Genomic DNA, 11,680 nt, shown 5'->3' with positions numbered 1-11,680 from the left:
ACGAATTAACAACTGTCTCACTGCCAAACTTCAAAAAGCAGCTTACAAATGGAGTTGCCACTAAACGAAACTGTTCATTGTTAAGTTTCTGCAAAGATGACACTTGGCCTGACGATATGTAACATCTTTATATATGAACTGGAAGTCTTTTATGTATAACAGCTTCCACAATATTTGCACAAGAGTGTACAGGAGATTGGTATTTATATAGACTGCTTGATCTAGCCGTGCAATCAGGACTCAATTTAAGGTAGGCAGATGCAGAATATTCTATCTAGGCACAAGGAACAGAGGCTGTTCCTACAGAATAGAAGACTGCACCCTTGGTAACTGTAACTTTTAAAATGTATTTGGTGGGTATCATGGATCTGCTGTGTAATATAAGCATCAAGGATGATGCTATGTAAAAAGGGCTAATGAAAGCTATGAAAAGATGCACTGTGGAGCAGACAACCCCAACAGGAAAGAAGATTTTTTTTTCTGCATGTGGCACTGGAAGATTGCCATTAGAAAACCATGTATAGCTCCAGTGTTCACCTTTTCAGAAAAACACTGAAATTCTGGAAGAGACACAAAATGAGAAACAAAAACAGTTAAGAATATATCCTCTAGAACATGACTTTAAAAAGCACTATCTGTTTATTTTATCAGAAAGCAAACTGAGAAGTAACTTGATTACACTAAGAAGTACCTTGATGGAGAGAAAATGCCAGTGCTAAGGGGCTTCCGAATCCAACAGGGAAGTGAGTAAAACTGGTGTCTAAAAGGTGTAAGCCAGGAAAAATGAAATAATAAATGAAGCACCAGGATTTTTAAGCATAAGTAATAGTCTTTTAGAACAAGTGCTACAAAAAAAAGATGATGATGAAGAAATTCTTCATTTTTCTGGAGACCCTTGAAATTTTATGCTTAGCCAAATACAAGAAATTGGACTTTGCACACAAGTGATAAATACAAAAGCCTTGAGTAAAATGTAACAACTTTGCTTATTCAGGAGAATAGAATTTATACCAAATAATCTTTTCTGACTTTAAAGTGTAGGAACACGTTTAACCAGAACCTTGGATCCCAGTTGTCACTTGAACAGATACATGACCACCTAGACTGAGCTCACTTAAAATACCACATGCCCTGCTAGCAAACTAAAGAATGGCCAGAAAGGATGAAATATTGTCAAATAGACTTTCTTTAAAGAGCTCATAACACTACTCAGAATTTGTGGCATATATCTAGTATGGATAGAACTGTGTTTAGAAACAGATGGTACATTAACAATACAGACAAAATATACACATCATTAGATTAAATTTTAACTGGTTAATTAAGATAAATAACAAGTGATATATTTGCCTGTAAATATACACTTTATTTTCTTCTGTATCATAAGAAATTATGCCATCAGACTTTTGTCCCACTCTTCTCATGGATAACAGTGTCAGACTCTTACTTTTCATGTAGCCTCGTAAGGGTTGGTTCTGTTTCCATTCTAAGGTCACTGGTTGCTCTTGTTGTTCTTGGATTGTATTGACCATCAATAATCTAAGAAATATATTATGTAAGATAGTATAAAAACAAGACTACAAAAAACTACAATTCTACAAAAGAATCAGACTGAAAAAGAACAAGCCTGCGAACAGCATGAAGCGCACTTGACACAAAACAGATATTATAGTGTGTACAAATAATAGCTCTTGGCTGATAAACGGAAAGAAGTTTTAAGGTTGTTTGTACTGTCATGAGATCATGTCTTGCAGAATCACGGGTCTCCATCAAATTACTGTAGATTTTCTGATGGCATATTAATGGAACATGGCAGGGATTTGTGAGATGTTATTTACTAATAGCCAATAGAATAATTTCACTCTAGATTTCTGTTTTCTAGTCATGATGAAAACCGTGTTATCTTCCACGTCCCTAAAAAAGCTTCTGTCTGAGTTGGCAAGGAAATGCTAAAAGAGTATAATTAAGCAACGATGACCCTAAAGTGAAATGTGGATTCTTTACAATATACAATGTCCTTCCCACCAGCCATGTGTGTTTGTCAGATGTTTATAGAATCTTCATTAACTAAGAGCTTTGCTAGATAACGGAAGCTGAAGCATGGCATCAATGACTCAGATAAGGGCAAGTGTACAACCAATCTGCTTGACAACTGACAAGAGGCTGGGGTTTGAAGCAAGCAGACTGTGAAAAGAACAGAAGAAAGTGATTTGCAAAGGGCATTCCATCTGTTTGCCTTCCACCTCCTTTCCTCTGTCTGTAAAGATTCAACATTTTTAATCAGTTAAAATACTTAGTCCTCTTGTCTCTCCATCATAAAGTAAATACATAAGAAATGCATTATTTTGGAGTATTAGCTGCACTGTCTGTTTTCAATATCATTGCCTGCCTGACAAGAGGGAAGCCTTTGAAAAACTGGGACAAGCTACCAGTTATGGGAGAGTCTGATGCATTCTTTCATGATCCTGGGGAAGTGGAAGATGAGACCCATTTTGACTTTAAATCTTTTCTGGAGAATATGAAGACAGATTTACTAAGAAGTTTGAATTTATCAAGGGTTCCCTCACAAGTGAAGACCAAAGAAGAACCACCACAGTTTATGATTGATTTATACAACAGATACACAGCAGACAAGTCCTCCATCCCTGCATCCAACATCGTAAGGAGCTTCAGCACTGAAGGTAGGAGAAGTCCTCAGTGTGTGGACAAGAACTTTTAAAGATGTATGTGAACAGCAGTTACTCAGATGAAATTCTGAAGAAACTGATTGCCTAACTTCCACAGACTATTTAGAAAGTAAATAGATTAAAATTTTGGACTGTGGCTTTGCTCCTTTCAATCTTTAAAAAATACAATTAATTTTTTTTTTCTGATATTTTTATTGTACAATTTTATCTTCTCAAATGCATAAATTGAGACAATATATTCAATACAGGGTTTACACTAATCATGTTTCTCAAAGCTAGAGATTTGTGACTGATTTTTTATGTTAGAAAACAAATATTTGATCATCTATAACTGAGACATTCATGCCAGAGAGCTCTTCTTTCTGAGAGGCTTCTGTCATAAAAAATGCAGTAGCCAACTGAGAAATCTGTGCCTCGATCCAAATAAGGATCCAGCAGGGCTCACCCCAAATTCTGGTTTAGAGGGGAAGATTTACATAGAAAATGTAATTGTCTCAAAAAATCCAGATCTGCCTGTGTAACAATAGATTTTTGAAAGCTCCATGTCAAGAAACAGTAAAAAAATGTTATAAGTGCAACCTTTAGAATAAAAATGAGACAGGGCGAATCTGTTTTTAGAAAAAATAGTTGTATAGAGGTAACACCACTACAAGGATCTCCAGATTCCCAAATAAGTGATCTAGATCTGAAATGGAAAGAAACTTCAACAGTATGAGCTAGATTATAATTCTCACATCCCACTCTCCACTCAGACTGCTTTAGAGGGAAGAAGGGTCAACAGTTGCTAATTAAAATTGCCCTATAACACAACTATCTAACACTGACTATCAAAAAGATATCATTTACTGATGACTTTAAAATACTATCTATCTGGTCTTTCAGAAAAATACCTGCCCTTCCCAAGCCAGAGTTGCTGGTTCTTCACATATGTTTGCAGAAAAAAAAAAAAATAATAAAACACCACAAATACTCACAAAAGCCTGGAATATACATAAACATGAAGGATGTTTATCACCAAGTCCCAGTTTAAACAGACTCTCGAGCTCTGATACAGATTTTTCCAAGGTTTTCTGTCTCCTCTAGCCCTCAGTAACGCAAACTGCTTTCAAAGATATCTGAAGACACCAAAAACCTCAGTACAGTTAATTCTTAAAAAGAGACAAATATGCACTATGCTTCTCTATATTAGGAGAGCAGTGCATCCCACAGCACTATGGTGAGTGGTAAATTCTAATAGCTTTTTTTTTTTAGGAATTCTTTCTGTAAAATTCTCTTCAGGAAATTGCTAAATTTAACACTTCCTAGATGAGTACCTGCTACAGCACCATCTGCACCTTGTTTTAGGAAGACTTTTCCTGCTACCCCTCCACTCCTTCAGACATTCACCTGCATGCAGTCTTGGTGAAAATACTACCAACATCAACGAACTGCATTTTAACTTTTCACTCCCTGCTCCTTGAAACCTGGCCAGAAGATGGTGTTATTATTTTATTTATTTTTTTGATGCTTGGTAGCCATGGTCTTATTTTATTCCCAAAACACATCCTGAATCTTTTGAAAGCAAGTTATCTGAACTGTCGGGAGCACTGTAACCACAGGTTTTTATTTCCTACTGCAGGTGTTGTTTCTTTAACTTCACCAGAAGAAAACTCATTTCAGAAACACATCTTGCTGTTCAACATCTCTATTCCACGGTATGAGGAAATCACCAGAGCTGAACTGAGAATCTTTGTCTCCTGTCACAAGGAAGTTGGGTCTCCCTTCAGACTGGAAGGCAACATGCTCATTTATGATGTTCTAGATGGAGACCATTGGGAAAACAAAGAAAATAGCAAATCTTTGCTTGTCTCCCACGGTATTCAGGAGTGTGGCTGGGAGATGTTTGAAGTGTCCAGAGCTGTGAAAAGATGGGTCAAGGCAGACAAGATGAAGACTAAAAACAAGCTAGAGGTTGTTATAGAGAGTAAGGCTCTGGGTGGTTTCCCTTGTGGGAAGCTGGATATTAGTGTTACTAGTGACACTAAAAATCTGCCCCTGTTAGTAGTATTCTCCAATGATCGCAGCAATGGGACAAAAGAGACCAAAGTAGAGCTCCGGGAGATGATTATTCATGAACAAGAAAATGTGCTAGACAAATTAGGAAAGAACAACTCTTCATCTGAAGAAGAACAGAGAGAGGAAAAAGCCATCACTAGGCCCCATCAGCATTCGTCCAGAAGTAAGAGAAGCATTGGAGCAAACCACTGTCGGAGAACTTCGCTCCATGTGAACTTTAAAGAGATTGGTTGGGATTCTTGGATCATTGCACCCAAAGATTATGAGGCTTTTGAGTGTAAAGGAGGTTGCTTTTTCCCTCTGACAGATAATGTTACGCCAACAAAACATGCTATTGTCCAGACTCTGGTGCATCTCCAAAACCCGAAGAAAGCTTCCAAGGCTTGTTGTGTTCCAACTAAATTGGATTCAATCTCTATTCTCTATAAGGATGATGCTGGTGTGCCCACTTTGATATATAACTATGAAGGGATGAAAGTGGCAGAATGTGGCTGCAGGTAGTATATGCAGAATATCTAAGAAGAAGAATACACTCTTTTCTGCTGTCTGTGAAACTGTACGTTAATGATGCAAATGAAAATCCTTGCAAACAAGGTTTGGAGCATGGCATGGAGCTGGTTGTTTGTTGTTGCTGCTTTTAAAGAAAAGTTGGCATTTAAAGAATGGCAATCATTGTAAATAACCTGCATTATATATCATTAATTAAAATTTTGTGAGATTGAAAAAACTATGCATTATTTGGCCAGAAAGACAAAAACCAAAAACTTATTTGAATTTTTCTGTTAAACCAGTTCTGTTCAGATCACATGCAGCCTTTGGGATTGAGGATGTCTTCTAAACTTCTAATAGGCATAGAAATCTAACTCTCTCTGTCAGTTCTTACATTCTTCTGTAAACTCACTGAACTGCATATAGTTTGCATGACAAAGCAGGGAGTCTAAATCCTGTAAATTTTTTCTCACATCAGTAATCTCAGAGACTTTTAAAATCATTTTAATGCAAAGTATTTACTCCTGAAAGTGAAGTCTTTTTAATTTCTCAAGCAAATGACACACTCCATCTTATTTGATTCCCAAGTTTCCTTCTGTGGGTAGCAGGTGCCTTGGTTTCAGCTTTCTTATCCTCAGTGTCCCTATTTTTACCCTTTTATGGCACATACTCGAATGATAAGAAGTACAGCCTTCCGCTTCCAAGACACTGTTTCCTAGGAGGAACAGCAGGCCTTATCTCCTCACAAAGATAAGGAGCCACTTTGACCTACTGCATATTCTTAGTATTTCTTTGCAAGAACATGCAGACAAACAACATCCAGTCTTAGGATCTGTACCCTAACAACTGTGGGGGTTGGTAGTGCTCAGCACTCATGGAAAGAAATAAACAAGCTGATTTTTAGAGTCCTAAGTTCTATGGAGTTTGACACCAGGCACTGTTTACTTTCTTTTTTTTTTCATAGCATAAACACTGTTTTACATACAAAATTCTTTCAGCCTTAGAAGTCTGGGAACAATTGATAATTCCTTTTTTAATGTTCTGGGACACTTATATTACTTTATGAGAAATACACTCCCATACAATGGTTATCCTGTCCTTATATTTTCACTAAACAACAACCCCATGTTTCCTGCAACTACGGAAAACTTTCTTTGATTCTAATGAAGGTTTTGCCTGTACAAGAAAAGACAGTGCTTCGCATTGGTTTCAGGTGTGAATAGCATGTGCCATACAATGCCATCATAGTCCACTTCTTTCTACTATTCCACCTTCCACCAAAAATAATCTACCACTTTTGATTCAAACCCACAGCGAACTATGTACATATTCAAAATATTGAATGTTAATGGGACAAAAATATGAAAAGAAGCTTAATATATGGAAGCAACATGATTTAAATGGATACATATGTTTTAAATCAGGGCAGCCTGTGGGCAAGACGAATTCATTTGCTATGAACAGCTCCGCTTGAAATCTAATATGCAGTTTATTTACTATTGTTAACTTAGTACAGAGCAAATAGCAGGTGAGTGTGAGCATAGAGGTTGTAATTCCATCAAGAACTGTTGGCTGCATCACAAACCATGAGCACATAGCATGATTCACCAGAATCCTGTGACTGATTTACAGCCTTTTCCATTAGAAGGGGACTGCAATTGGATCAGATCTGAGATCTGGATCCATGAGAATTCTATCCATTCATAGCTGCATGTCATTAACCTCTTAAGTTTCATGTGACATCCTCTCATTTTACTACTCCCCACTGGCTTCTGTCATCTTACAGTTGTTGTTATGTCTTCCTCCTTCTGAAAATGTTTTCTCACCCTTTTGTATTGATATCTCCTAAATTTATAATATTTTGCACAACTTCTCTTCTTCAAGTAAAACAAACTACCAAGCAAACATTTGGTGTGATCACATTAGAATTCTTTTTCACCCATGTGTCAAGGTAATTGTAGCTGTGTGCCCTCAAGTCATCTAAATCCTAGGTCTTAGCTGTAATTCTAACTTTCATAGAGTGCAGGACTTTGTCATTTATCAAATTAAAAAGTGGAGAAGGAAAAAGACAAGTCCTCACATGTTCACAGATATAGTTTCTCAAAAATCAATTATTTTCTTGGAGGGAAAAAAAGGGGGGGAGGGGGGGGGGGAACATAAATAGCCATTTTTAGCTCAATTCAGATCCCAGCTATTCTATCAGAACTTCACAGAAGCTCTACAGACTCTTTCCCAAAACTGTACTACAAGTCTCTCTTGTATTTCAATCCAAAAAAATCAGTTCCACCTCCAGCCAGCTCTAACAATCACATTCCCATAGGCTTAACATTTTGAACGGTACAGCAGAAAATCGAAACATGAATCTTTCCATAGTGTGATGAATAGGGTCAAGAAAAAATGAGAACCTGGTAGTGACTACAGATGCTACCTACAGCACAGCTGAAGTGTGTGTCAAATTGATATTTGGTTTGACATTGTACATTTAGATGCCTAAGTTTTGAACATTTCATTTTAAACGATTTGTCATGTTCCCTAATTTTTCAGCTGCTTTGGAATGCAGTCAGTCAGGTGGACAAAAAGCACTAGAAAATATACAAGTTGCAAAGAGAGCGCAAAGCACCTTGCTACCTGCATGAAGCCAGACCCCATTAGACGTTGAGAAACACTTTCTCATCACCAGACTGTGAATGATAACCAGTAGCTTGCTGCTATTGCAGAGCATGTTGGGGCTTGTGCAATGCCCAGCAGATGTACAGTTAAAAATAAAGCATATTTGTTTAACATAAACACATGGCTAAAGTATGTCATCATATTCAGGTTCATTAGCTGTGTAATAACAGCCCCTTAACATTACAATCACTAGCTGACGCCATAGACAATTTTAAGGCTTCCCAGCAGCACTTCATTCTTAATAGATACTTTGATTAGCTGGTGAAAGATGTTCAGGAGAGAAAATAGTTGCTATTTTTACATAGCTTCTCACCTTGTCTGTGTATATGGAGCAATATCCTCTATGTTATGCCCCAACATAGAAGAGCAGCAGATACAACTTACCACTTAACAGTACTGCAACAGTGATCACAAAAAGCCAAAAAGATCTCCATTTCCACTATTTCTTAAAAAAAAGCCAATAGTCTCATGGGAACCTGGAGATATTCAATTTCTCTATGTTCAGATACCTTTGTACTGAAAATATCCTGACAACACAGAAATGTTAACTCAGAATTGCCAAATCCTGAAATTCTAGGCAACAGGTTTTAGACTCTCTCTCAAGTAAGCTTATCATTTCAGATACAAATGTGCTCTAGCACTACCAACACTGCTCCCAGATCACAGCAGAATCTTCTCCAGCCTCCTCAGAGCCTGGTCACAATAATCACACAACACAGAGGTCCACATAGGGCTGCATTATTAGCTGCAGGAGGTATCAACATCTCACTGTAGCTGCCCATATGCAGTACTGAATTAAGTCTGTTATCGCAAAGACAACTGGAAGGGTACAGAAGGGAATAGAACAATTTGGGAAAACAAACAAATAGCAAATAAACAATCTCTGTGAGGCAAGACCTCAATCACAGCTTAGAAGGAGCTCCACTTCCCCTCTGACTGCATCGGAGAGCTAACCACCTCCCTTCTACCCATTCAAACTCCCCAACTTACCATTTGTCACATGTTTAGCACAGGCAAAACCAGGGCAGGTCCTGCAGCAGTCTCTGGAGATCAAGGCACTTGAAGAGCTCAGCTTGTCTCATTGCAGGACAGGAAGATAAAGCTGAAGGTGCCTGAGCCACAGAGCTCCTCTGTGCTGCTCTAGATCTGACTGAAGCCTACTTCTTGTGGAGCTTTCTTCGTTTTTCAGTATTTTCTCTGAATTTTGTCTCACGTTGCCTCAGCACCATCTCTAGGCTAAGGGACCTCCGTGTTCCCTCAACACCACCTCTGGGCTGTCAGGAGCCCTTCTTACCTCCTCCCATGGTGCCTTAAATATAATGTCAATTATAAGCCAGTCTCCTTTTTGGCTGCCCAAAGCCTGATTTGCTCTCCTTCTCCATGCTGCCTTGCCGTCATCTCTGCGCTGGCTGCCACCGCTGGGTTGCCTCAGCACTGTTATAATCCTGCCAAGCTGCCTAGAAGTTGTGGTCAGCTGCTGCCAAGATTCTAGCCTCTTCTAGATCATCAGTCATAAATCAGATGAAGCCTCACAGGAGAAAGGCCTCAGTGTAGGACTGGAAAATGAGATGCTGTGAGTCAGCCCTTTCCTGAGGCGCAGGCTTTGGCTGGAGCCCTGCAGGCCTTCCGGTGGCCCTCACAAGCCTTGATGCTGGCCCAGCACAACAAAAGCATTGAGCAAGCAATGGCCTGAGAGCCCAGGCCTTGGTACCAGGCTGGTAACCAAAGCTTCTGAGCCAACAGTGGCAAAGAACACTACTTTACAGCAAACTAGATAGCTTAAAATAGCAATAGTTAGTCTGGCTGGACATACTGAGCACTTGCATCCTACATCAGCACAGTGGATAGAATAGGCAGGATGTGTTTGATCTGGCATTGGATCTGGCAGGGCATCAGCAGCACAGTGTCTAGGATTTAGCTTGGTGACAGCTGTTTGCAGTACCTGGCAGCTAAACAAAGGCTTCTGTGTGTTACCAGAGTTCTCACTTTTTCAAATAATAAGGATAGCAGGTCTCACGATGGAATATTTAATATTCACTTTTTAGTACTGGCTAACACTGTTTTGGTGCACCATTCTCAAAAGAAGTCATTTAGAAATATAAATAAATCTACAGGGTGCACACAATAAAGTGTAAGTACATAATACATTAATTCTCTAAAGACTGAAGATCAATTCCCTAAATTTGCTGGAAAACTACTTACCAAAATGCAAAACAATGTGATAAACTAGCTGAGGCTGAATAGCAGCAAAGCATTTCTCTGAGGACCTCCTGAATCTTCTGCTTATCCAGAATATAGCAGTTCAGTAGAGCTGCACGATGTGAGTTTATTAAAGCTGTGCTATGAGTCGTGATCACTCGCCACCTGTTTCTACATGCATCATGAATCCCAGCTGAAAACAGTGATAATGGAAATGTACGCTTCCAACCATTCCCCAGTCTTTCAATTAAATCATGACCTGTCTTCTCATACTTTTCTTCCTTTGCTTCTCTCTTTCTTGGATGCTTTTTTAGTGCCCCTTCTAGGAAAGGAAAGGAAGGAAAGGCATATTAGAAGAAAATCAAAATATACAAATATAATTGTCATTTCATTTGAAGTGCTATTTTCTTAAAATGTAAATCTTTTGACATTAAAAACAACTTAATCAGCTTTAATTTCAGTTTCTACAGATTTGTATGCTGTAAGGTCTGAAACATTACTTCTTTTAGCCTGAGAGTTATAAAGGAACTTAAGGTGATATTATTCATTACTTGTACTACCAAGGTGCCTAAAAAGCCTACTCAGAAACAAGGTTCTCTTTGTACAAATATAACGAGACCAGAACAGAAAAGACAGTCATAGACTGTACCTATGCAATCCAGTAATGCCCGACGCAGACAGCCATGAAGCAGTACTGACCCAGACTTGTACATCTATAAAAGGCAGGGGAGGTTTGTCTAGAAATACTTACCAGAGTCCTGGAAGTATTAAAGTTTTTTCATTAGCACAGTCCTATGCTTGAGCTAATAAACTCTGCCTCTCAGTATTTAGGAGCCCAGTATCACTGTTACACTAAAATGCAACTGTAGTAGGAGGCTCTATTAAAACCAAAGTTAGTTTGTTTCCAAATCCTGTTAGTATAGCTTGTAAATTCAAAAAATTATTTCCCCCAGTGAGAAAGCTGCTCTTGATGCCACCTTCAGATGAACCTCCTGCTACTGCAGTTTAACAGTAACCAAATAGTCCATAATGACCCTGCTAAGGGAACCATGAGCTGCAGATGACCACCAGAGAATATAGGAGGAGTAGAAAAATTTTTATACTATCTCTTGTAGAAGATTTATAGCATGCCATCAGAGTGGTGCAGACCTTGCATGCAGACTAGTTAGAGGCAGATAAAAGAAAATGCCTCTTCTTTGAGTATGTGGGAAGTCCATAGCCACTAGAATTCAGAAAGTGAAATACTTGTGGGCAAATTTTAAAGAATTATAAAATTTTATGAACTATAAATGCTAGAACTAGGCCTGAGTTGTTGAGTTTGGCTCAAAGCTAAGATCAAAATAGTTTTTTAGCTTGAATAATACTAGAAATGAAATATGATGGTAGTATTATATTTTGGAACCATATAGCAAGACTTCAGTGAACAGAACTGCATTACACAGCATATTTTATAAAAATATAAGTTCCTTCTATCAAACAAGAAGTAAATTGTTATTCTCCAAAGCCAGAAGTATCCACACCATACAAGGATTATCATAATACGTCTAACAACACTTACGAAGAATTACAAGGTAGCAATG

General features: G+C 38.3%; 1 protein-coding gene across 1 annotated transcript; it reads left to right on the top strand.

The window, feature by feature from the left end:
* Window positions 1–2,297: 2,297 nt before the first annotated feature.
* Window positions 2,298–5,243, top strand: GDF2 (growth differentiation factor 2). Its single transcript, XM_031607721.2, has 2 exons — window positions 2,298–2,681; window positions 4,306–5,243. Exons 1-2 carry the CDS (start codon window positions 2,336–2,338, stop codon window positions 5,241–5,243), a joined length of 1,284 nt encoding a protein of 427 aa, XP_031463581.2. The 5' UTR covers window positions 2,298–2,335.
* The last annotated feature ends 6,437 nt before the right edge of the window (window positions 5,244–11,680 follow it).

Source organism: Phasianus colchicus, chromosome 8 (genome assembly GCF_987193195.1).
Source record: "Phasianus colchicus chromosome 8, bPhaCol1.hap1.1, whole genome shotgun sequence".
NCBI lineage: Eukaryota > Metazoa > Chordata > Aves > Galliformes > Phasianidae > Phasianus > Phasianus colchicus.
The sequence above is the reverse complement of the archived record's forward strand: the minus strand, read 5'-3'. Positions and strand labels throughout refer to the sequence as shown.

Excerpts from the sequence above, each read along its gene's own strand:
- GDF2 (XM_031607721.2), top strand. The coding sequence starts at position 2,336 with ATGCATTATTTTGGAGTATTAGCTGCACTGTCTGTTTTCAATATCATT. Across the intron at positions 2,682-4,305 it reads AAGGAGCTTCAGCACTGAAG|GTGTTGTTTCTTTAACTTCA; the intron begins GTAGGAGAAGTC and ends TTCCTACTGCAG.